Source organism: Cucumis sativus, chromosome 6 (assembly GCF_000004075.3).
Source record: "Cucumis sativus cultivar 9930 chromosome 6, Cucumber_9930_V3, whole genome shotgun sequence".
In the NCBI taxonomy this organism is placed as follows: Eukaryota; Viridiplantae; Streptophyta; class Magnoliopsida; order Cucurbitales; family Cucurbitaceae; genus Cucumis; species Cucumis sativus.
In genome coordinates, this window is record NC_026660.2 from 30,586,049 (window position 1) to 30,609,604 (window position 23,556).

General features: G+C 33.8%; 9 protein-coding genes and 3 non-coding genes across 12 annotated transcripts; 6 read left to right on the forward strand and 6 right to left on the reverse strand.

The window, feature by feature from the left end:
- Window positions 1-119: 119 nt before the first annotated feature.
- Window positions 120-2,001, forward strand: LOC101210651 (origin of replication complex subunit 1B-like). The gene has a single exon (XM_011660025.2). It carries the CDS (start codon window positions 151-153, stop codon window positions 814-816), a length of 666 nt encoding a protein of 221 aa, XP_011658327.2. The 5' UTR covers window positions 120-150; the 3' UTR covers window positions 817-2,001.
- Window positions 872-2,024, forward strand: LOC116404379 (origin of replication complex subunit 1-like). Its single transcript, XM_031886708.1, has one exon. The coding sequence runs from the start codon at window positions 907-909 to the stop codon at window positions 1,861-1,863; it is 957 nt and encodes a 318-aa protein (XP_031742568.1). The 5' UTR covers window positions 872-906; the 3' UTR covers window positions 1,864-2,024.
- LOC116404840 lies at window positions 964-1,041 on the forward strand. The gene has a single exon (XR_004217939.1). It is a non-coding gene; the product is annotated as a small nucleolar RNA snoR28 (small nucleolar RNA).
- Window positions 2,025-2,078: 54 nt separating the features above from the next.
- On the reverse strand, window positions 2,079-3,123 carry LOC101205946 (putative germin-like protein 2-1). The gene is made up of 2 exons (XM_004134576.3): window positions 2,949-3,123; window positions 2,079-2,810 (listed from the first exon to the last, which is right to left on the reverse strand). The coding sequence occupies exons 1-2, from the start codon at window positions 3,058-3,060 to the stop codon at window positions 2,275-2,277; spliced, it is 648 nt and encodes a 215-aa protein (XP_004134624.1). The 5' UTR covers window positions 3,061-3,123; the 3' UTR covers window positions 2,079-2,274.
- Window positions 3,124-4,993: 1,870 nt separating this feature from the next.
- On the reverse strand, window positions 4,994-5,985 carry LOC101203856 (putative germin-like protein 2-1). The gene is made up of 2 exons (XM_004134567.3): window positions 5,791-5,985; window positions 4,994-5,677 (listed from the first exon to the last, which is right to left on the reverse strand). Exons 1-2 carry the CDS (start codon window positions 5,900-5,902, stop codon window positions 5,142-5,144), a joined length of 648 nt encoding a protein of 215 aa, XP_004134615.1. The 5' UTR covers window positions 5,903-5,985; the 3' UTR covers window positions 4,994-5,141.
- A 930-nt stretch (window positions 5,986-6,915) lies between these two features.
- TRNAV-UAC lies at window positions 6,916-6,988 on the reverse strand. The gene has a single exon. It is a non-coding gene; the product is annotated as a tRNA-Val (tRNA).
- A 272-nt stretch (window positions 6,989-7,260) lies between these two features.
- On the reverse strand, window positions 7,261-8,304 carry LOC101210076 (putative germin-like protein 2-1). Its single transcript, XM_004134594.3, has 2 exons — window positions 8,144-8,304; window positions 7,261-8,008 (listed from the first exon to the last, which is right to left on the reverse strand). Exons 1-2 carry the CDS (start codon window positions 8,256-8,258, stop codon window positions 7,473-7,475), a joined length of 651 nt encoding a protein of 216 aa, XP_004134642.1. The 5' UTR covers window positions 8,259-8,304; the 3' UTR covers window positions 7,261-7,472.
- Window positions 8,305-9,063: 759 nt separating this feature from the next.
- Window positions 9,064-9,136, forward strand: TRNAK-CUU. The gene has a single exon. It is a non-coding gene; the product is annotated as a tRNA-Lys (tRNA).
- Window positions 9,137-9,207: 71 nt separating this feature from the next.
- LOC101204339 (putative germin-like protein 2-1) lies at window positions 9,208-10,303 on the reverse strand. Its single transcript, XM_004134569.3, has 2 exons — window positions 10,110-10,303; window positions 9,208-9,980 (listed from the first exon to the last, which is right to left on the reverse strand). Exons 1-2 carry the CDS (start codon window positions 10,228-10,230, stop codon window positions 9,445-9,447), a joined length of 657 nt encoding a protein of 218 aa, XP_004134617.1. The 5' UTR covers window positions 10,231-10,303; the 3' UTR covers window positions 9,208-9,444.
- Window positions 10,304-11,518: 1,215 nt separating this feature from the next.
- Window positions 11,519-12,624, reverse strand: LOC101210408 (germin-like protein 8-2). The gene is made up of 2 exons (XM_004134848.3): window positions 12,457-12,624; window positions 11,519-12,255 (listed from the first exon to the last, which is right to left on the reverse strand). The coding sequence occupies exons 1-2, from the start codon at window positions 12,575-12,577 to the stop codon at window positions 11,714-11,716; spliced, it is 663 nt and encodes a 220-aa protein (XP_004134896.1). The 5' UTR covers window positions 12,578-12,624; the 3' UTR covers window positions 11,519-11,713.
- Window positions 12,625-15,943: 3,319 nt separating this feature from the next.
- LOC105435973 lies at window positions 15,944-17,529 on the forward strand. The gene has a single exon (XM_011660027.2). It carries the CDS (start codon window positions 16,078-16,080, stop codon window positions 17,362-17,364), a length of 1,287 nt encoding a protein of 428 aa, XP_011658329.1. The 5' UTR covers window positions 15,944-16,077; the 3' UTR covers window positions 17,365-17,529.
- A 1,401-nt stretch (window positions 17,530-18,930) lies between these two features.
- Window positions 18,931-22,861, forward strand: LOC101203123 (dihydroceramide fatty acyl 2-hydroxylase FAH2). Its single transcript, XM_004134564.3, has 8 exons — window positions 18,931-19,249; window positions 19,379-19,487; window positions 20,444-20,529; window positions 20,847-20,939; window positions 21,362-21,558; window positions 21,634-21,739; window positions 22,236-22,382; window positions 22,472-22,861. Exons 3-8 carry the CDS (start codon window positions 20,479-20,481, stop codon window positions 22,589-22,591), a joined length of 714 nt encoding a protein of 237 aa, XP_004134612.1. The 5' UTR covers window positions 18,931-19,249; window positions 19,379-19,487; window positions 20,444-20,478; the 3' UTR covers window positions 22,592-22,861.
- The last annotated feature ends 695 nt before the right edge of the window (window positions 22,862-23,556 follow it).

The window sequence follows — 23,556 nt, forward strand, 5'->3', positions numbered from 1 at the left end:
GCGGTTTTTGTGGGTTTTTCTTGGATTATCTTGAATGCCTACTAAGTTAGATTTTAGAGTCCGGGACTGTCCCAAGTTCAAGAGCATTTAGTGGGTTTTTGGTTGAGATCTTTGTTTGGAGTTTGAAAGAAGCCCTGCGTTTGACCAAAGATGTCTCGGAGATCGACTAGGTTAGTGGAAAAGACGAATGTTGTATCTGAGGGAAACCTTAAAGCTCATAGAAGGAGTCAAAAGTCGACACAAAATAATGAGGTTAAGCTAAATGAAGTTATGTTTCCCCCATCTTTTGAGCAATTAGAGGGAAAGAAGAGAAAGACGTACAATAAGAGGTCAATGGTCACAAAAGCAACTGCTTCGAAGAATCAGGGGATCGACAAAAAAGGGAGTGGGAGATTAAGGAAGAGGGTGTATTATCAAAAAGTGGTTTTTGATGGCGGTGAATTTGAGGCTGGGAACGATGTTTATGTGAAGAGGAGAGAAGATGCAAGCTCTGATGATGAAGATCCTGAAGTTGAGGAGTGTAGAGTGTGCTTTAAATCTGGAAACGCTATAATGATAGAGTGTGATGACTGTCTTGGTGATTTCCATTTGAAGTGTTTGAAGCCTCCAATGAAGGTGGTTCCTGAGGGGGATTGGATTTGTGGGTTTTGTGAGGCTGCCAAATTGGGCAAAGAGGTTCAATTGCCAAAGCCTCCGGAGGGTAAAAAACGGGTTAGGACAATGAGGGAGAAGCTTCTAGCTGGCGATTTATGGGCTGCTCACATTGAAAGTATATGGAAAGAAGTAACGGGTAACCATCATTGTAAGGTTAGATAGTATATAATCCCAGAAGAGACTGCAGCTGGAAGGCAACCGCATAACTTGAAGAGAGAGCTTTACTTGACTAATGATTTTGCAGATATTGAGATGGAATCGCTTCTTAGACTGTGTGAAGTCATGAATCCGAAAGACTATTATAAAGCCAAGGAAGGGGATGATATATTTTTATGTGAGTATGAATATGGCGTTCGTTGGCATAGTTTCAAGAGGTTGGCTGAAATTGATAAAGAACAGGATAGTGAAGCAGTTGATAGTGACACAGAGTGGAAGTTGGACCAGAATGCAGATTCCGATTCAGACGGTGATGTGAAATATGAAGAAGAGAGAGCACAAATTTTACTATCTCGAATTAGCTCAACCCATGAATTAGCTGCAAATTCAAAGAAAGGACAATTTTGTGGACTACAAAAGATAGGAGCTAAGAAGATCCCAGAGCATACAAGAAGTCGCAAACAGACTGAATTGGAAAGAGCAAAGGCAACCCTCATGTTGGCGTCACTACCCAAGTCCCTTCCGTGTAGAAATAAAGAAATCGAGGAGATAACTACATTTATTGAAAGTGCTTTATGTGATGATCAATGCTTGGGTCGATGCTTGTACATCTATGGTGTTCCAGGAACAGGTAAGACAATGAGTGTGCTGTCGGTAATGAGAAACTTGCGGGCTAAAGTTGATGCAGGAAATCTAAGGCCTCATTGCTTTGTGGAGGTTAATGGTCTAAAGCTGGCAGCACCAGAAAATATATACAGGGTTATTCATGAAGCATTAACTGGGCATAGGGTTAATTGGAAAAAGGCGCTTCAGTTGTTGACCAAACGTTTTTCAGACGTAAATAGTTGCAGGGATGATGAGCGACCTTGCATTCTGCTCATTGATGAACTTGATCTTCTTGTAACAAGAAATCAGTCAATTCTGTACAACATTCTCGATTGGCCTACAAAGCCACAAGCCAAGTTGATTGTGATAGGAATTGCAAATACCATGGACCTACCAGAGAAGTTGCTTCCTCGAATTTCAAGCCGAATGGGTATTGAAAGGCTTTGAGCAATGTGCAACATGATTCCTGCTTTTTCAGAGCTCTTGTTCGGCAGCGTAGTCGAATCATATAAGGAGAAAGACTAATACTTGCTAGGACGTGACAGTAAGACTATGATCATACGATAGTGGATTTATAATTTCGTACATTTGTTTTGTTTTAGGTTCAACTTTACGAATGTAAAGAAAGTTAAAATCATAATTAAGAAAAATGAAAACTAACATAAATCTCAATAACTAAAAACGGGTCCCTTAAACAAAATGGTTTATTATTGAATGATAAACATAAATTTTAGAATTGAATACAACAGTGAATGAAACATCAAATGTAACTAAAATGGCAATAAAATATGAAAAAAAGTAGCATAAGAGAATTATAACAGGACATCTAGTCTCTGAGGTGTCCTACTGTATATTTGTCTAGAACTTAGACTGAATGTTGGCTATTATAGCAGAATCAGTTTGGAAAGCCTTAGCAAGAATATTGGTCGAGATGTCGGGCTTTGATCCAAAAACAGCATTAGCAATAGTAATAACACCTGGGTTTTGGCTGCTCAAAGCTGCAATGGCAACTGCAGGGCCATAACCAATGTTCTGTTGAAAGTGAATTAGTCCAATGGGAAAGACGAAGACATCACCCTTGTTCAGTGTCTTGGTTATGAGACGGTTTTCTGGGTTAGAGGTGACGAAGCCAACCAAGAGAGTGCCTTCGAGGACAGTCAAGATTTCAGTGGCACGAGGATGGGTGTGTGGTGCGTTGATTCCCCATGGGGCATAGTCAATACGAACCATAGAGATTCCAAGTGTGTTGAGCCCTGGGATTTGGACAACGTTGGCTGGAGTCACTGCAGAGCCAACAAAGTTGTTTGTGTCACCTGCCACATTCAACCCACTCATAGAGAAGTCTTTGGCTTCTACAGCATTGGGATCTTTGCAAACTACACCATTCACCTTCACTGCATACATGTCATAACAAAACCAATCATCATTAATGATATATCCTATATAATATGTTACACAGTTTATAGCAAAATAAATATTGAAAATAAGAGTACTGATGGACTTCAAACACAATAACAGAATCAAATACCAACCAGGACTATTTGGATCTGCAACACAAAAATCTTGAAGAGGGCTAGGATCTGATGCCAATGCTATGGAACAAGTAATAGCAAGAAATGTGAGGAAGAAAAGTTGAGAGGCCATGATAATGGGATATTATTCAAAAACTCTAAAGTTTAAGTTAATAATTTGAATGTTTGCTAATGCTTTTGAATGAGGGTAGAGAGCTCTATTTATACATAGAGAACTAAATAAAAGAACCTCTCAATACAATACAATACAATACTACAATACAATTAATTAATGAACTGAAGGACGGCAAGAAAGAATTAGGACTTCTTAAACCCTTTAGCTCAACACGCATTAATTTGTATTTGAAATAGTAATTAAATTAATAGTCTTGGGATCAGTTGGTAACAGAGAGATTTCACACACACATTTAATTGTAACATTATGCTTTTTTCTATATATCCCTATAATTTAATTGTTTATTAACATTGGTGAGACTTACTCTAAGAGAGACTTGGTATATTGTAGTGATTAAATGTATATGAATTCTGTGGTCAAACTTAATAACTAAATTAGGATAATAGCCAAATCTGACTTGGTTTTTGTTTTTGGATTTTTGGATTTTTGTTACTTGTCAAGATTTGGGGGAGAAAATATAATGTTTGGTTGGATAAATTAACTTGAAGTAATACATCACTTAAATAATAATCATAGTATACAACACAAAATTGACGTACATACTTTAGTTCAAAAGAAAAAGGTTAACGTTGCATGAGAACCCTATTACCTACCTAATCAATATCTTAATTACATTTTATTTGATTTTTTTTTTTTTTTAATTTGCATGTTGTTATTTGAATTTGAATAGTTGCTTTTGACATTTTCAAATCATGAGATTTAATTTCTAATTTTCTTTAAGATTTTAGGGACCAATTAATTATAATTAACGATTATTGTTTTAAGAAAAATCTCATCATTCAAACTTTTGTTTTAATTTTGATTTATATACATTATATTGTAGAAATTTTTTTATTGAAAGGGTGAAATGAGAGATTAATTATGGATGAATATTGCAATCTAAAAATGTTAACTTACGTTCAAGGTTGTGCAAGATTTAATTTAGAAAAAGTCCATGCAGAAGTTGTCAAAGTCATTAAATATATGAAAATTTTAGAAAATAGTAAATTTTATAAAATATTTATAACCTATATGCTATGGTGGTGGATGAACTATCATTGATAGGAATATTCAAAATTTTGATACAACTTATAAATATTTTAATTTATTTTGTTATTTTTAAAAATATCCCTTAAATATATGTCAACTATCATGAAATAAATAAGTCAAGACTGGATTGACACCCTACAACTTTGAGTATCGAAAATGTTCTCGACACCTTCCTATCATATCACACGCAACCATGGACATGTATGAGAGGACAGCTTCCCTTCAACCATCCAAAAGATAATGATAAATACTTTAAAAAGAAAGAGAGATCAGTTAAACTTCAAATCTTTCAAGTTGAGCGTGCATAGTTGAATTATTTTACTAAATTAAACATTAAAAGTGAAATAGCCAAGGTATGCACCGTAGCAGTATGGAGACCAAATCGGAAGAATGAGTTTGATAGTTTGAGTTAAATTCTTGACGAGATGCATCCAACTGAAAGTTGAACAGACAAAATTTTCTTTTTTTATATATATTTATAGTAGTAATGAAGCGATTGCAACGTATGCAGGCGAAGATGATATCAAAATTTTGTTAAACAATAGGATTAAAGCAGGGAGTGCTCAAAAGGGAGTCAGTGAAGGGCATGCAGGTTGAGATATTAGAAGTACTAACCAAACAACGTAACCATGTCGTGATGAGTAGGGTTATTAGCTATGGACCAATTAAGGCTATACAGATCTTTTGAACTCTGAGTTGGACAGCAAGGTGATGATTCTTTTCTTTTTCTAACCTTCTATGCATTGAGGACTTTGATTATTCTTTATATTTCTTTAGGTTTAAGTAGTTGAAAGTATTTACACATTTCTGAGAGAGAGATTAACACGAAGCTAAGAATCGATTCATTCAATTTAACAAAAGGAGAATAATTTTATTGGATGGACATAAATGTCAAATGTGAATACAACATTGAATTGAGCAACAAAAGTAATTAAAGAGCGAGCACACAATAATGAAGCAGCTGATGGAAAAAAAAAAGTGTATAGTATCTAAAACTTGGACTGAATGTTGGCTATTATAGCCGAATCAGTTTGGAAAGCCTTTGCAAGGATATTGGTTGGGATGTCTGGCTTTGATCCAAAAACAGCATTAGCGATGGTAATAACTCCTGGATTTTGGCTGCTTAAAGCTGCAATGGCAACTGCAGGGCCATAACCAATGTTCTGTTGAAAGTGAACAAGTCCAACAGGAAACACGAACACATCGCCCTTGTTCAGTGTCTTGGTTATGAGACGATTTTCTGTGTTCGAGGTGACAAAGCCAACCAAGAGAGTGCCTTCGAGGACGGTCAAGATTTCAGTGGCACGAGGGTGGGTGTGGGGTGCGTTGATTCCCCATGGGGCATAGTCAATACGAACCATAGAAATACCAAGGGTGTTCAGCCCTGGGATTTGCACAACATTGGCAGGAGTTACTACAGAACCAACTGGGTTGTTCGTGTCACCTGCCACATTTAGCCCACTCATGAAGAAGTCTTTTGCTTCCACAACATTGGGATCCTTACAAACAAAGCCATTCACTTTCACTGCACCACATCATAACAAAATAGCAAAAATATTAGAAAAAAGCATTGTCTCTCGCACCCCTATAAGGTTTAAAGAATGATCCTATCTAGTATAATATATATATAATACTAACCAGGACTGTTTTTATCAGCAACACAGAAATCTTGAAGTGGGCTAGGATCGGAAGCCAATGCAATAGAACAAGTAAGAGCAAAGAAGGTGAGAAAGAAAGCAGAAGCGGCCATAATGGATTGATATATGAAACAAATTAAGGGTGTTATAACAAATTAAGGGCTAAGTATGGTTTTGTTTTGGATTGTGTGAGGATGGATTAACAACCATAAGCTGTATTTATAGATCATTTACAAAGATTTAATAATTGATGGGCGGCTAAAGTATATATATTTTCTTAGTAACTTCAAACACACACACACATACATTTTCCTGTTTGAAACAGTAAAATAATAATGCAGGTTGGAGTTGATCAAACTTGTAAGGTAAGGCCACCAAATTAATCAAAACACACACAGATTTCACACATTGGTAAGACTATGGGTGTTTTTTTTATAATTTATTTATTAGTTATGGTTTAGATGAAGGACTGAATTCAAGAGGGGAAGATTAGTCAATTAGTTTGGTAGTGATTATTAATTAAGATATATATATATATACACATATTTGACTAATTAGTTTTGTTACTTACTTTTACAATTTGTATAGTTCTATGTTTTTGGGGTTTGAAAGTTAAGATCATGTTAACTTGTTGGATAAGTTTATGTTAGACGATGAACATTTCATAGAAGACAAATTTGACTAATTTTGTATGTAAACACAAATTAGTTTTTACTTTCAAATGAAAGATATAATCCAACCTTATTATTATTGCTTGTTTCATAAGTTTGTTTATTGTTATTAATGTTTATAAGTATCCGAAATTGAGGTGTGAAGATTTTAACTTCCTATTATGTATATGAGTAATTGTGCTCACATTTTTACATTTGCATTCCATTAGGTTAACATTTAACGTTTGTTTCCTATTTTACGTAAAATGATTTTGTATATGATTAAAAAAGAAACCTAATATTAGAGACAAAACCGACATTCATAAATTTAAAATGATCCATAAAAAAATTTAGAAATCTATTTCTGAGTTCATTAACATTATTTTTCTTTAAAAGATATCAAATATTGTTTAAAATTAAGTTGATTTTTGAGTTATAGAAGAAGAAAATGAAAAAATTTAAAAGTAAAAGTAGGATGTTGCTGCCCAGGATCGAACTGGGGACCTTTAGTGTGTAAGACTAACGTGATAACCACTACACCACAGCAACTTCGCTGGCAATTGATTCAACATTAATTATATACTAAGAAATGATTTATTAATATTTTCAATTAATGTTTATGAATTTTTATCAGCAAATTTAAAAGTTAGGATACTTATTTGATAGTCATTTGATATCACTTATTTTTGTACATTCGTAATATGTAAAAAAAAGAAAAGTGTATCTGAGGCTGCTTTTTCTAAATAAAAAGCCACAGCTCTCAAATTAATCAACACAATATTTTTTTTTATAGTAATAATAATGTAGGCCATGCATAAAGGTTGAACACCAATATAAAATAATTTGTCGTATTATTAAATGAATGATATTATACATATCCTAATTTGCTATAAGGTGTGAATGATCAATCGGCCGTACAATGACACAAATTTGGATAGGTAACTGAATACAATTTGGAGTACATGACATGAACAGAATACACACACAAACAAATAATAACCTAACACAAGGTTTGGATCCCTTAACTACAAGTCTAGAACTTGGCTTGGATCTTGGTTATTGTAGCAGGATCGGTTTGGAAAGCCTTTGCAAGGATATCAGTGGGGATGTCAGGCTTTGATCCAAAAACTGCATTAGCAATGGTAATAACACCTGGGTTTTGGCTGCTCAATGCTGCAATAGCGACTGCACGGTGATGGCCAATATTCTGTTGGAAGTGAATCAAGCCCACGGGGAAAACAAAGACATCACCTTTGTGCAATGTCTTGGTGATCAAGCGGTTTTCAGGGTTGGAAGTGATGAAGCCTACCAAGAGCTTGCCTTCAAGGACGGTCAAGATCTCGGTGGCGCGTGGGTGGGTGTGGGGAGCATTGATGCCCCATGGGGCATAGTCGATGCGAGCCAAAGAGATGCCAAGAGTGTTGAGTCCTGGGATTTGGACAACATTCACCGGGGTTACTTGGGAGCCGGTGGGGGTGTTGGTGTCTTTGGCCACATGCAACCCACTGAAGAAGAAGTCCTTAGCTTCCACCAAGCTAGGGTTCTTGCAAACTAAACCATTCACTTTCACTGTAAAAAAGAAAAAGAAAACTTAGCCCATATCAGTATATTTGAAGATTAGATATTAAAGTTGAACCGGAAATAACAACGTATATAATTAATTAGATGATTTTTCAAGTGATCCTGTTGGAAGTATTTTATTACCAGGACTATTTGGATCAGCGACACAGAAATCTTGGAGGGGACTGGGATCGGAGGCGAAAGAGATGGAAAAGGAAATAAGGAGAAAGAAAGCTGAAAAGAGAAGTTGAGAAGCCATATGAATGGGGAGGGTTAAGGGCGTTTCGAAATTAAAAGGGATTGAGATTTGGGTGTGTGGCTGTGTGGGTTTTAATTTATAGTAACAAAAATGTAGAGAATCATGAGGGTTAGTAATTAAAAAAAGAGTTTGCTTGCGGTGATTGAAGATGGACCGCCCTGCCGGCGACACAGTCATCATAGGTGGCGGTCCTTAACTTAATTTAATTGTAATTAAGACTTAGTACTTCATGAGAGATTAATTAGCTGTTAAAGCTAAGCTTCTTTTTGGTTTTAATGTTAATTATGTTTTTAATTTCCTTTTCCAAGTAGAAGATGGAATGAGATTTTGGTCAAATATTCCATTTCTACCATCAATATATCATTCAACAAATTCATTGCTATCAAAGGTAAGTTATAAGTGCCACATTTGCATCCAACGTGTATAGGGATGATTACCATATATTTCCACACAACAACTATGTAAATGTTGCGTTTGTCTTTATCATTTTTCAATTTCGTAATAATCTTAATTGCTACAGTGTGTTGATAAAGTTGATTTTCAATGAATTTGTTAATTAAAACCACTCAATTTTTTTCTTGTTTATAATTTTTATTCCGTAAGATTTTATAATTTTTGTATATTTGCACGTATGATAAAAATTAACCAAGAAAAATTACAAACAAGATAAAAGCATGTATGATAAAACATTTGTTTTCAAATACATAAATTATTATCAGAGATATTTTTAAAGATTTTAGTTATTAGTGTTAATAACAACTAAAAGTTTTGAATCTATAAATTTAAATTCAATTGTTAAGCAACAGCCCGTCTAGCTCAGTCGGTAGAGCGCAAGGCTCTTAACCTTGTGGTCGTGGGTTCGAGCCCCACGGTGGGCGTTTTTTTATTTATTAATAATTGATATTAGATATGGGCCCTTCTAATCATACTCATTAATATAATACAAAAGTTCATAGAATAACCCATCAATTTTTATTCAACAAAATATTGGGACGAATGAAAACAAGAGTCTCAAACGAAACAATAGTAACAATTGACCAATTTGACTGACAACACAATTAATGGGGAACGGAACGACCTCTACAACCACTCTCCACACGCTACATACGCATATATTTTTATTGCAATGAAAGAAAACTCTAATAATGATTCTCCCTAATGTTGAAAACAAGTCTATATGAAAACCTCAAAACTTGGACTGAATCTTGGTGATGGTGGCCACATCAACTTGGAAAGCCTTAGCCAAAATGTTGGCTGGAATATCAGGGTTAGACCCGAATACTGCATTTGCAATGGTGATGACTCCCGGGTTCTGGCTACTGAGAGCAGCTAGAGCCACCGCTGGTCCGTAGCCTATGTTTTGTTGGAAGTGAATGAGTCCAACAGGAAACACAAACGCATCTCCCTTGTAAAGCACTTTGGTGAAGAGACGATTCTCGGTGTTGGAGGTGACGAAGCCCACTAGTAGGGTGCCTTCGAGGACTGTCAAGATCTCGGAGGCACGTGGGTGCGTGTGGGGAGGGTTGATCCCCCATGGAGCATAGTCGATACGAGCCAAAGAGATGCCTAAAGTGTTGAGCCCAGGGATTTGCGCCACATTTGCTGCAGTTACTTTGGATCCAACTGCGTTTGACGTGTTGCCGGCTTTGTCAAGCCCAGTGAAGAAGAAATCCTCTACAGTTACAGCTTTGGGGTCTTTGCACACTACACCATTCACTTTCACTGCAAAATCAAATTGTAACAAAATAAACAACTTATACATCATAAACCCAATATTAACCTAAACACTTTAATAAGACAATTATTAAGAATGCATTACACCATAAAACAAATTATAGTTAAATATTATACCTGTACAATTGGGATCAGCAACACAGAAATCTTGAAGTGGGCTTGGATCAGATGCAAAAACAAGAGAAGAAGTGGCAACAAAAACTGCTAGAATGAGGATGATGAGTTGGGAAGAAGCCATTATATTATATTGGATTCTTCTGGTTCAGAGATATTAGCTAGAGTTGGTTAATAGAATAGTTTTTGGAGGGTGAAGAGCTTGGGGAAGCCATGAAGCAGATTTTATAGGTACAAAATTGAGAGATCAGCTTACTGTGATACTGAAATAGTCTAAATGAGTTGGTACAATAAAATAATAATTAGTGATTTAATTAGGGTTTAGGGATAAGGCAGAGCCGGCTAAGCAAAATGGAAACTTCCAAACATACCTCAACATTTAAATGGTCAGTTGGTTACTTGGTCAATTCACTTAGCTTTCTACTTATTAATTGTATAACATACCCTATATAGATATATATATATATATATATATATATATATATATATATATATATATATATATTAGCTACATTAGTTATATGTACAATTAATGATGTTTCATTTGAAAGTATATGTTAAAACTAAGGGATTAAATGAGAAATAATTTAATGATAAACTGACTTATATTCTTCGACCAAACACAGAAGAACGCATGCTACAAAACAAAATTCAACCCAACTTCTGTTTTTTAAAACTTATTTTTAATTTTCTGATGGTTGATTACATTTGGCGCATCTATTATTTGCTACTCACTATTCGATTCCTAAAAGAGGGAGAGACAAGCACAACATATCATTTTATTCATATCATTATTATTAATTGGCAATGATGGCAACAGGGAGGGAATACAATTATCCTAATTAACCCTCTTTTGGATGGAACCTCTGATTGATTATAATCATTAATACTCATTCATCAATATGATTTCAATCCTAAGAAGAAGTTATGTGCATATTCTATTTGATTGCCTTGAGAATTTGTGTCATTGAGATCCTTGTTATTTTATTGCTTTTCTTCTAATAAAAACCAAGTGATTATAGAAGTAATGATTGAGAAAGGATTAAGAAGAAGTTATGTGCATATTGTATTTTAGTATCACATTAATGAGCTTAGCTAGCACTGATACTGAAAAATAGAGCTAGCCTATACTATAATATTTTTTTCCAAATTGAACAAGAAATTGCATAAATAGGATAAAATCTTCAAACAAATTATGAACAGAAGAAGAGAGGGATTTATTTGAGGATTTCAAACATTTGGACGATGAAGAGGAGTAGTTTGATTAGATAAATGCTTGATTCCTTCATTAATTAATTAATTTTGGTTGGATATGTGTTCGTGTCAGAACTCAATTTGTTACATTATATTTGATTGATTTTCTGCTTATCTCTAAATTGAATTTGATATATAGGACACGAACACGGCCATGGTGGCGGTCAAAGCAGATGTATTATTTCAATGATTTTTAATTTCTCAATAAAGATGCCAAGAAGGTGTAACAAAATTAAAACACAGGAAGATGCCAAAAAGAGCATTATTTAGATTTAAATTTAAGTATGAGTATGTCCACTCCACTTCGCTCCACACATGATTAATACATAATTAAATGTAATTATAACATTAGTTTATGGGAATTTGGCTTGAATGGCAGCAATAATGGCAGCTTCAGTCTTGAAAGCCTTGGCTATGATACCAGTGGGGATATCTGGTTTGGACCCAAATACAGTATTGGCAATTGTAACGACGCCTGGGTTTTGGCTGCTAAGCCCCGCAATCGCAACCGCATTATGACGCCCCACGTTTTGTTGGAAGTGAACCAACCCCTCTGGAAAAACAAACACGTCTCCTTTGTTTAAGACCTTGGAGAAGAGACGGTTGCCATCTTGGTTTGATGACACGAACCCCACCAGTAGGGTTCCTTCAATAACGACGAGAATCTCGGTGGCGCGTGGGTGAGTGTGGGGTGCGTTGATGCCATACCGCCCGTAGTCGATGCGGACCATGGAGATGCCGAGAGTGTTGAGTCCTGGTAAGTTGCCCACGTTCAGGGCTGTTACGTTGGAGCCTACAGGGTTGTTTGTGTCTCCTGGAGTGTGAAGCCCACTCTTGAAGAAATCTTCAGCAGTAACGTCAGCTGGGTTCTTGCAAACGAACCCATTCACCTTCACTGCTCCCATCAAAACACAATTATCAAATCAAATATGTTATTTCACGACTAATATATTTTAGTAATCTGTGACGATTACCAAGAACCCAAGAACTAAAAATAACGAATCCATCTACACATTAGAATATATATAGCACTTTATTATTGCTATGAATAATTATATGCATGTGTGTGTATCAGTAAGTATATATATGCATATACCTGGATTATTGACATCTGCCACACAAAAATCTTGAAGAGGGCTCGGATCAGATGCCATAACAATGGAACTGCAAGCTGCAGCAAACACAGTTATTAACAAAACAAAATTTTTAAACCCCATTTTTTCAAAAACACTTTTCCTCAAAGCAAACAAATTAATTAAACAGCAAAGATAATAAGCTAAGATTGATGATTTTTATCACCAATATATTAGCTTCCTTTTATAGGCCTAATTAAACACACACCTTAGCTTTCATCTTAAATTATCTCAGTCAAATCCCAGAATGCAAATTAAGAACAAGTCCAAATTAGTTAACCCAAACATAATCAACACCCTCTTCTTTTTTAAATTAGCCCCAACTTGCAAATGAAATAACACAATAATAATAATGTTAGATATTGAACAAAGATTATTATTATTGCAAGTTAGTTAAAAGAAAACTTATACTAATTAGTTAGATAGTGATGACTTTATGCTCCTCGAAAGTACATTACATACAGCATAGAGAGAACTCTACATATGATAATGTGTACTTTTTCAAAAATAACGTTTTGCAAGGTACAATATTATTTTCTTTATTAATAATATAAGTACAAATCATGTATAGTTGAACATTAGGTTGTGTTTACATGGGGAGAAATTTAATCCATTGATATGGTAGTAATATATATGAAAAGTAAACTCTCGTATATATCATAATAAAACACGAAGTCCACAACCAAACCCAAAATAAAAAGTCATAATAAACTGTGATGCAAATTGCTAGAAAAATATAAAGTCAAATAATACATGTTGATATACATGTAATACATCTTGGAGGTGATCTCAAGATTTGAGAACATATAATTAATTTTATAAATTTATATAGGAAGGTATAGACTTGAGTTTTGGTCAATAAAGAAGTGCATTATATATGGCCTTAGCTTCTTCAAACAAACATCTAGTAATAACAAAATGCTATTTGGCTAACTATCTACCGTATATACCAATGGAATAAAGAGACATAGTCTCATTTTTGGGAAATTTTAAAAAGTAATAAAATGTGAAATATCATTTTCCAAACTATTTCTTCAATATTAAAAAAGAACATTAGACTTTTTTAATTTGAATGTTTCCTATCAATTTAAACGAATATTACGTAGATTGAGTTAAGGATTAAAATAATATATAATGAAATGTTCATGTAACCAATGTAATAGTAATGTAATATAATTCAATTTATCCATCAATATAAAGTTACATATAGAATAATATTATTTTATTTTTTTACTTATTACTTGCAAAGTATTTTTTTTAAAAAAATTAAAGTGACTTAATTACTTCAACAATAGATGATATAAAGTATTTTAAAAGCAGCAATTGGACGTTTGTTTTTCAAAAACATTCCTAGAAAAAAAAATCAAAAATTCAAATTAAAGCTTCAAATATAAATAAAATCCATTATTAGGGGGAAAAAAGATGAGACGATAAGACAACATAATGCGGAAGGAAACTAAAAAAGGGAATGGGCCTGGTCCCGGGCTTGGGCTTGGGCTTGGGCTTGGGCTTGGGCTCGGGTCTCTTAATTATTTTTTTGGTTATATACTTAATTATTTTTAATATAATTATTATAATTACAACTTTTATTTTTCTAAAGTAATATTAATAAAATCGTGATATTAAAAATTTCATTTAATAAAGGAAGATATTAAAATGAAATAAAAGGTGAGGAGGAGTTGAAACATAATAAAATTAAAAGGGAAAAATTGACAACAAAGTAATTATAATAATAAAAGAATGATGCATTAGTAATTAAGTAATTAACAAAAGTAGATCCCATCCAATTATTTTGAGCACCCCTACTCTTCCTTCTGCTTTCCCTTTTGGTTATGAATCTCAAATAATTATATATCCTCTTAATTAAAAGTGGATGGTGGATGGTGTCACACCTTCCTTTTCTTTTCTTTTCTTTTTAAGCATAATGTTTTTGAATCCCACATTTGAAATTTGAATATATATATATATATATATATATATATATATATATATATAGTATTGATTAATTTTGAGTGCTTATAATAATGATTTTAATAATAGCATTTAGGAAGGGAAAATAGGAAGCTGCGGCCGCATATACTTCATAGTTTTCACACTCCTTTTAAAGCAATCTTATAATATACATTAAAACCATAAATTATAAGCATCCAATTACATAAAATAAAGTCCCTACCAACTTTGTTATGTGGTCAAAACAGTCATCTTTTATGTATATATAACTCATTAATATATATAAGTTTATATTCCTAAATTGGATTTGTGTGGATATTATAAAAGTTCAGTAGAGTTTGTTAATGAGATGAGTCTTAATAACCCACGTGTTTGGATTGGGTGTTTCAAACTTGATTTGTAATACTAAACTAATTTTTAATTTTAATACGTATACAAACACAAACAATGAGTAAACTTATACTTTAGTGTGAGATTATGTAATATGATAAAAAAATTAATCACTCGCTTCATTCAATAGATAGACACGATGTCGTCTTACGCTACTGACAACAAGAAAAAATTGAAAATGATAATGTGTTTGTTTATTTGATTTGGGAGGGGGGAGAATATGTGGTTATTGGGTTATCTTTTTTATATGCTTTAAATTGAATACATATTCGCATTTAATGGAATTTGGTAGGTGACCCCTAAGTTTCCTTCCCTAATTAAATCCTTCCTTGAAATTAATAATGATAATAAACAATATACTATACCAATCCCATTCATTATTTCCATCATCTACTACACTCTCATCATTACTCTCTCTATTTTTATTTTCATTATTAAATTCATATGTTTTTGGGTTTTCATTTTTTCATTATTTTATGCATATGTGTATATAGACTACTTATAAGGATTTCAACTACCAATCTTAAAATTAATAGTAATGAAAGAGAGGAGGTTGAGGTTGAGGTTGAGGTTGAGGTTGAGGTGAGGATGGTGTGAGATGTTGGTTGAGTTCCGTTCCGTTATTTTTAGCCTTTTCTTCTCCGCTGTTTATCTAAAGAGAAAAAACAATTAGCACACATTTTTCCATTTATTATTCTTAATAATCTTTTAAATTTACCCATTATGAATCCATATATAGTAGGAGTTGAGTTGTATTTTATATTGACAGTTCAAATATTAAAGTTGAAATGAATGATTAATTAAGACACAAATTAATGATATGATTTAGAAGTATCTAAATAAAGAAAAGAAAATGGATAGTTGCATTTCCTCCCTCCATTGATAATTGGAAGAGAAGAAAAGCTATTTCTGTTTCATTTATGACGTAATAATAATAATAATGAGAATTAGCTGTTTCTTTTATTATCATAAACAGAAAAAAGAAACTAAAAATAAAAAATAAAAGGAGAGAAAATAATAACAAAATGAAAACTAATAATGATAAATAAAAAAAATTGACTCACGCGTTGTCCCCTCCATTTTCTCACTTCCAACTCCAACTCCAACTCATCATTCCTTCGTTCTTTTATAACTCTTCCTCTCTAAACCTTTCTTCTTCCCCCTCACACACTCATATTCCCATTTCTCTCTTTTCTCTCTTCTTTCCTTCCTTTTCCTTCATACTAACTCACTTACTCTTAACCATGCCTCTTCCATGGAAGAAGACCAAACCCAATCGAATTTCTCGAATTGTCGCTGATCTTCAACCCCCATCACGCGCTGCCTCTCTCGTCGTCGAAACTGGCTTCCCCACCTCCGTCGTTGATCTTTTCGTCAAGAATCGTGACCGGATCAAGAGACACTCTCTCAGGAAACCTAAGAATAAACAACAATCCACCCATGTCTCTGAATCCATTGCCCCTCCTCCTACTCCTTCTCTCAGCCCTGATAATTCTCCTCGCCTTCCTGAACACGAGGATGTCGTTCTTACCGCTACTTGCTCCACCGCTGGACGCAAAGTTGATGGTCTACAACACCAACCCTTTCCGGCTGATGTTCAATCCAATGTCGTCTCTGCCCGACCCAATGTTTATAGTAATGCAAATGCGGATGCGGATGCGGATGCGGATGGTGTTTATTTGAATTCTGTGTCTATGGTGTTTGTTGTGGTGATGAAGATGTTTCTTGTGGTGATTCCGGTTTTGAGTACCCAAAAACTTGTTCTTGGAATTACTATCTCTGCTTTTCTTTTGTTTCTTTTCGAGATTTTTGGGAAATTCGCTGTTTGTAATTTATTGAATCGCTCTTTGATCCGGAATCGGTTCGTCCCGACAACTGCAAAAAGTAGCGGAGTGGGGTTGAATTATCGTGGTGGGGGAGGAGGAGAAGAGGACGCGGTGGCGACTAACTCTGGTATGAATAACGCAATCCATTCCGAGGATGATGAAGGAATGTGTTTGGAACGTGAAGCAGTAGGAAATGGAGAAAAGGGATTTGTGGGTTGTGGTGATTTGGAAGTGGGGAAGGAGGAACAGGAGAATTTACAGGTGGGGAAGAATGAGATAAGTAGAAGAGCGAAATTGAGAGCGAAAATCATAAAGAAATTAATACCGAAGAAACTACGAGGTGGGAAGAGAGTGAAAAAGAGCAAGAAGGAGAAGCAGATAATGAAACAAGAAATGGGAATCACGATCAACGAAAACGAACAAGAAACAGAATCGAGTTGCGGGGAAGAAGATGAAGAAGTATGGGAAGAAGAAGAAGAGGAAGAAGAAGAAGAAGACGTAGGAGCATCAATGACAAGGAAAGGGAAAAATAAAGAAGATGAAGAAGAAGAAGAAGGGAAGAAGAGTTTTGAGTGTAAAATTGTGATCATAACAATTCTTTTGGGGCTGTGTGGGGGAAGATTTCTGGCATTTGTTCTTACAGTATCAGGGTGTTTCATGTTCAAATTCATCAAAAATCTGACTCACAAATGGAGATTTGGGTAAAGTGTAGTCCAGTAAGTTAGAATCATTAATTTCCCTTTTCCCCTTCCAAAATTTGATGATATGGTGATGATAGTGATGAAGGTGTATATTGATTTACTAATTACTGAATTTTTGAGACATAAATTATATTCAATAATACAAAAACTTGGGTTGTTTGTGTTTTCATCTCCATTCTCTTTTTGTTGGTAAAAAAATTAATTATAAGCTCAAACATTCTATTATATCTTATTTATTGTTAAATATGATAAATGAAAAAAAAAGGGGTTCTTAGGATTCTTGAAAAGGTGATGTACAAAATATGAACAATAATGGGATTATGGGAATTTGGATGGTACAAATAAGTCAGTAGGAGTGAGTTGAGATTGTTGGTGTATGTGGAGACACAATGAAATTAATATATGTTTTTTTCTCATTAATTATTTGTATAATAATCCTATTATGTATTCTTCTCTTTTATTTTATATACCTTTCATTATGCATAGGAAATCTAAATTTATTCTTTAATTAATCATACTCACACACTTCATACTACAATCTTTGTCCATACTAACCCTTTTTTTTTTTTTTTTTTAGTTTGTGTATTTCAACTTTATTTTACCGAAGAACCTATTAAAAATAACAATAACTACCTAATGTGTAAGATCTTATCTTATTGATCCATTTTGAAGTTAATGTTTTATAGTTTGATTTAAAATGGTATAATTTGTATTTGTAGTCATCCATTTATCTTTTCACAAATGTGTACAACGTTTCTACTAACTTACCTTTCATGACTAAAACAATGGATTATTAGAAAAGGAAATATGATAGAGGAAAAAATGGTATTTGTCATTTGATAATTTGTTTGTTTGTAAGCCAATTTGACATTGTTGGTCACTTGTCATCTATGGATACATCATTCTGTTGATTTAATTTCTTTCTCGTTGGTATGATTTTTATTTTCCAAATATACACTTAACATAAACTATCTTTTTCAATCACTTTTTAATATACATAGGTGTGATCGAATTTGCCTTTACATCATTGCATATCAAATCAACGAAACCACCTTTTGTTTTTAATAATATAATAACATGGGAATTTTGAATTTTTACTCAACATATATATATGTGAAAGTCAAAGGAAATATAAATGGATTGAGTAGTAAATAAAATAAAAAATTGAATTCTTTCAATGAACAAAAAAAGTGAGTAAAAATTGTAATGTAAAATAGAATATGAGAAAATTGAAACGTGATTGAGGAATCATAACTTACACCACACCACAGAAGACCATAATGATTTGAAGGATATGTTTAACATCATCACCCCCATATCCCTTTCCTTGCTTTATATTTCCTATTATACACAAACAATCAAGCTTTAGTTTTTTTTTTTATATATAATGTTGGGTTGGAATTTGGGACCTAAGGAAATGAATAAATAACAAATCTTTTTGGGAGTTCATGACAATTTTAGAAAATGAGATGGATGGTTATTGTTTTTCTAGTGTAAACAAAAGTGAGAAATTCAAAGAATAAACTTGTTGGGTCATCAACACATAGTAGCAAGCAAAATGAACCATGAAAGATATAAGGGGTCAAAAGGGAAAGTGATTGAGGAAAATTTTGGAGGAAGGTCATCTCAATTTCATGGATTTAGAGTTGAAATTTTAATAGGGTTAAAGAAGAGAATTTATTAAATGGTTGATGAGAAACTTTTGATTTGACTCATCCACTTAATTAGAGGGGTTAAAGGTAGAAGTTTTTAGTTGAAAAAGAAGAAAGGAGGGATATTTTTGTTTATGGGTTTCTATTTTTTTGAAGTACTAAACCGAGAGGGGAAATTGGGAAAATGCAGGACAGTGTGGATTTGTGAGGCCAAGCAAGGATTTCGATTCCAATAGAGTGGGTGTTTTTGAGCCTCCCAATTTCAACATAAATCCCTCCATTCTTCTTCTCTAATATTTGGCTTTCTTTATTTCTTTCTGTTCTTTCACGGGTTTCTCTTACGTATAGATCTGAACATTCCTTCAGATCTCGTGATACGGCTGGAGGAGCACATTCTCGGACAAGCCCAATTTCATCTTCCTCGAAATCAATCCCTTCTCGGGTTTCTCCATCTCCACTGCATTGTGCGGAAAAGGTTGGTATTCGGGAGTCGGGTGAATCTTTTTATCTACCTTCAGATTTCTTCTCTTTTTCTTAATTCGAGTCAGTGAGGGTGGAATTTTTAATATCTCGATTTCTTTATTTAATTTCTCATCTGGGTATTGTTCTCCAACTTCGGATGTCACAATATTCTGTTCCACACTCTAGCTCATTGTGTGATGTTGTGCTAATTGGGATGCCATTGTCTTGATTTCTTCTTTATTGGGTTCTGGGTATTCTCTACGTTCTTTCTTAAATCTGTTGATTTAGGTTCTTTAGGTTCAACGGTGAATTCTTCTTGTGTTTTTGTGTTCTACTTCTTTCTTTGCTATTTTGGGTCCTCAAATCCAATGCGGGTATATTTTCAGCTTACGCTTAGTAAAACTACAACTTAGTCCTTTTTTTTGGATTTGAGAAATGATTTGAATTGATCTGCTATTTACGAAAATCTAATCATTCTAATTTGGTTAGTTAAATGGTGATATTGCTTTGCTTGGAGCATCAAGTTTGCGAAATATATAATTATGCCTTTTAGTCATATAGGCTCTTTTCGCTCAAATAAATTAACTTGTCACAACACATAAGATTGCCAGCATATGCAAAGTCACATCATTCTTTAGTTTGTTAAGTTTAGTTAATTGCGGAACAATGATTTCGGAGACTAGTTTTAAACATTTCGCTTTTTAGAATAGGTGACAGAAAACAAATATTTCTTTTAAACTTGTGGGTGTTATTGTATTCAATTTTGTATCCTTTGTCGTAAGCTTTCTTATCTGCCCAAGTGCATTTCTCTGTACTGAATAAAATTATATCTCACGAGTAAGGGGGAGGCAAAATGTTTAAGCTGTTGAAAGTCGTTTGAATTGTCCTATTTCAACTGTTCCATTATGTGATGTTTATTTTCTTACTGTTGGCTAACTTTCGTATTTTTCATTGTCCTGTATGCAAAAGATTAATTTCGAAGCCCCTCAGTAGAAGATTCCAAGATGTCTTCAAAGCCTTTTACTGTAGATTTAAACAAGCCTCTTGTTTTTCAGGTTAGCCTCCTCCTTTTCTACTCCATACGTTTTCTGTTATTTCCTATAAAGTTGATATCATAAACATCATAGGAACTGAGCTTGCAAATGCAAATAAGTCGCTGTAATCTAGGCCCTTAAAGTTGTAATCCTTTTGAAAAAATCTCCCAACCTTTATGTTTCGAGGGTCAAGAAGTATAGCTGTACATTCTTGTCTTGATTACATTTAATCTATTCTAAGTTGTTTGGTTGTACTCTTCATAGTTGAATTGTAATCTTCTCTGCCATTTAGTCTTTTTTAAATGTTTCTCTTTGTAAGTAATGGATTTTTTTTACAGGTTGGCCATCTTGGAGAAGCTTACAATGAATGGGTTCACCAGCCTATAATTAGCAAGGACGGCCCTCGATTCTTCGGAAATGATTTTCTGGAGGTTTTATTTGACTCTTTATAATAATTATATCCTGTTACACAACCTTAAGCATGAAGAGATAAACACAATATTGTTTGTCATAGGTGCAATAAACTCTCTTGGTGGTTATACCAGCAATTTTATCTAATAACATGCTCATTAATAATGTGGTGCAGTGTTTTTTAAAATTCTGCTCACAATTTGAAATATCAATGAAGAGGAGTATACTAAAACATTCAGATATTAATATAGCAACATCTCTATTTGGAAATCAATCTGTTATATCTTTTCCCTTGGGACAAATAACTTATCGTATCCTGTGCTTACTACCATGGAGATGTCATCAAATAAAGTTACTATTCATACATTGATGTGATGTTTAATATATAACTTTTCTGAAATGACTAATGAGAGGCTTGGCTTTAATTTCTTTGTAATTACAGATGTTGACCCGAACAGTATGGTGGGTAATTCCACTTGTTTGGCTGCCAGTGATTTCCTGGTTGGTTTCTGTGTCTTTGTCGAGGGGCCTTACTCCCTCTGATGCAGCTTCATGTTTGGCTGGTGGGATTTTCATCTGGACCTTGCTTGAGTACACATTGCACCGCTTTCTTTTCCACATGGAAACAAGAAGCTACTGGTACTCTCTCATCTCTCTACACACACAGATAAATGGTAAATTCAAGGACACTAATGATATCACAACCTATTTCAGGGCAAACACTCTGCACTATGTACTTCATGGTTGTCATCACAAGCATCCGATGGATGGACTCAGACTCGTCTTCCCACCTGCTGCAACAACTATCTTGAGTGTGCCGGTAAGTTTGGAAAACGCTTACGTCTGAGATTATCCTCCGCAAATTTGCATGATAATCATGTGCTTACTGTTATATGTTATTTGAGGAAATTCTTTTTGTTGCAGTTTACATTTCCTCATGCTATGAATTAATGCTATGCACTGTTTCATGGAACCACCCTAAACGTTGGTTTTATATCCAATCAGCATGAGTGAACTACATTGCCATATGGTTTTAAAAGAGAAACCTTAAGGATTTTAATTGCATATTGATTGACCATTGACCTCAACACTTCACATGTTCGATATAGATAGATTTATGGATTCTGAAAGATGGAATGCATTGGCAATCATAAATGTTACTCCTAAAAAACGGTCGAATGAAATAATCTGTGTAATATTGTGTGCAATCTAAGTAGCCAATCATCAAGTTCCAGGCTTATGTCATTAACTCAAGGAATTATGTGGTTTCTTGTTTTCTTTCTTATGGAGCCGTCTTTGTGATCTGTGTCTATCAGTTGTGGATCGTGATTAGACTTACATCGACTCCGGCTGTAGCTCCTGCTTTGTTTGGAGGTGGGTTGCTGGGATATGTAATGTACGACGTAACTCATTATTACCTGCATCATGGAAAGCCATCCCCAGGGTTATCTCAAAATTTGAAGGTAAAGTTGAAGGAATAATAAGACTGTGTTTGTTCTTGGAGAATTGAGTAAGGAAAGATTTCTTATGATTGTTATGTTGTGTTAAACAGAGATATCACTTGAACCATCACTTCAGAGATCAAAGTGAGGGATTTGGAATCACTTCTCCATTATGGGACAGAGCATTTGGAACTTATCCTACAACTAAATCCACTCAGAAAAACAAATAATGATGTTGGTTGCACAGATATTTAAGTCATCACCAGATTTATGTATTGAGTTTTGTTCTTCCTTTCTTTCTTTCTTTTTGTACATTGAGCATCAAATTCATGCTTCGACAACCATTATATATCTTTCTTTGGGGGTGATAGCATATGCCTTGTTTGAATATTGTATTGTTCTCCCTTCCCTCTGGTTATCTGATGTAGTAAGTTATTTTCATGTATATTAGCCATGGAGCTACACTTTGAATGAGGATTTCGTGTTTTTCAGTTTGCACATTGCAAAGCTCATACGTTTCTCTCTCTAATCTGTTTTCCCACGCACTTTGAATCTTCTCGAGTATAATATATTACCAACAAGGTTATGAGATTTGTTTAATTATCAGTGTTGTTAAAGGCAATTTAATTTAGAAAAATCATCACAGAGAGACAGAGAGAGGATTGAACAAACTTATATATTAAAAAAAATGCAAAAAGTTAAACAATAATTGTACAAACACAGGTGAACAAAATCATGAAAAGTTTCAAAAAAATAGATTAAAAGAAAAAGGTAAATCTAAAATTTGATATGTGAAAAGTAGAGAAATAATGAATGATATAAAAGTAGGGCCAAATAATTGAAACAAACTTTTTACAAGTCTCATTCCAACATTTGTTAACAATACAATACTATTGGATCATATTTTCACATCAAACTTGTAAGAGCAATTCATTAATAAAATATATAATTTTGGAAATCATATTTTTCTTTGTCATTTAATTTCATACGGTTTATATGTTTTAAATGGTTATAATTTTATCATTAAAATTTGATTTTTTTCCCCCCCAATTTGATCCATGCATTAGTGTTCATCAATTGATTTAAAATGGTTATTTAGTGAAAAATATTAAATGAATCCTTTTTATTATGATATATAGATAGTAAAACTTAATTAATTATAATGATTTTATTTCTTTTAACAAAAACTAGGAGT

What these genes read in the sequence shown, in the direction of transcription:
- LOC101210076 (XM_004134594.3), bottom strand. Translation starts at nt 8,258, where the DNA reads ATGGCTTCTCAACTTCTCTTTTCAGCTTTCTTTCTCCTTATTTCCTTT. An exon ending in CGCTGATCCAAATAGTCCTG is followed by an intron (nt 8,009 to 8,143) that starts GTAATAAAATAC and finishes TCTTTTTTACAG; the next exon opens with TGAAAGTGAATGGTTTAGTT.
- LOC101205946 (XM_004134576.3), bottom strand. Translation starts at nt 3,060, where the DNA reads ATGGCCTCTCAACTTTTCTTCCTCACATTTCTTGCTATTACTTGTTCC. An exon ending in TGCAGATCCAAATAGTCCTG is followed by an intron (nt 2,811 to 2,948) that starts GTTGGTATTTGA and finishes ACATGTATGCAG; the next exon opens with TGAAGGTGAATGGTGTAGTT.
- LOC105435973 (XM_011660027.2), top strand. Translation starts at nt 16,078, where the DNA reads ATGCCTCTTCCATGGAAGAAGACCAAACCCAATCGAATTTCTCGAATT.
- LOC101210651 (XM_011660025.2), top strand. Translation starts at nt 151, where the DNA reads ATGTCTCGGAGATCGACTAGGTTAGTGGAAAAGACGAATGTTGTATCT.
- LOC101204339 (XM_004134569.3), bottom strand. Translation starts at nt 10,230, where the DNA reads ATGGCTTCTTCCCAACTCATCATCCTCATTCTAGCAGTTTTTGTTGCC. An exon ending in TGCTGATCCCAATTGTACAG is followed by an intron (nt 9,981 to 10,109) that starts GTATAATATTTA and finishes TTGATTTTGCAG; the next exon opens with TGAAAGTGAATGGTGTAGTG.
- LOC101203856 (XM_004134567.3), bottom strand. Translation starts at nt 5,902, where the DNA reads ATGGCCGCTTCTGCTTTCTTTCTCACCTTCTTTGCTCTTACTTGTTCT. An exon ending in TGCTGATAAAAACAGTCCTG is followed by an intron (nt 5,678 to 5,790) that starts GTTAGTATTATA and finishes GATGTGGTGCAG; the next exon opens with TGAAAGTGAATGGCTTTGTT.
- LOC116404379 (XM_031886708.1), top strand. Translation starts at nt 907, where the DNA reads ATGGAATCGCTTCTTAGACTGTGTGAAGTCATGAATCCGAAAGACTAT.
- LOC101210408 (XM_004134848.3), bottom strand. Translation starts at nt 12,577, where the DNA reads ATGGGGTTTAAAAATTTTGTTTTGTTAATAACTGTGTTTGCTGCAGCT. An exon ending in GGCAGATGTCAATAATCCAG is followed by an intron (nt 12,256 to 12,456) that starts GTATATGCATAT and finishes TGATGGGAGCAG; the next exon opens with TGAAGGTGAATGGGTTCGTT.
- LOC101203123 (XM_004134564.3), top strand. Translation starts at nt 20,479, where the DNA reads ATGTCTTCAAAGCCTTTTACTGTAGATTTAAACAAGCCTCTTGTTTTT. An exon ending in ACAAGCCTCTTGTTTTTCAG is followed by an intron (nt 20,530 to 20,846) that starts GTTAGCCTCCTC and finishes TTTTTTTTACAG; the next exon opens with GTTGGCCATCTTGGAGAAGC. An exon ending in ATGGAAACAAGAAGCTACTG is followed by an intron (nt 21,559 to 21,633) that starts GTACTCTCTCAT and finishes AACCTATTTCAG; the next exon opens with GGCAAACACTCTGCACTATG.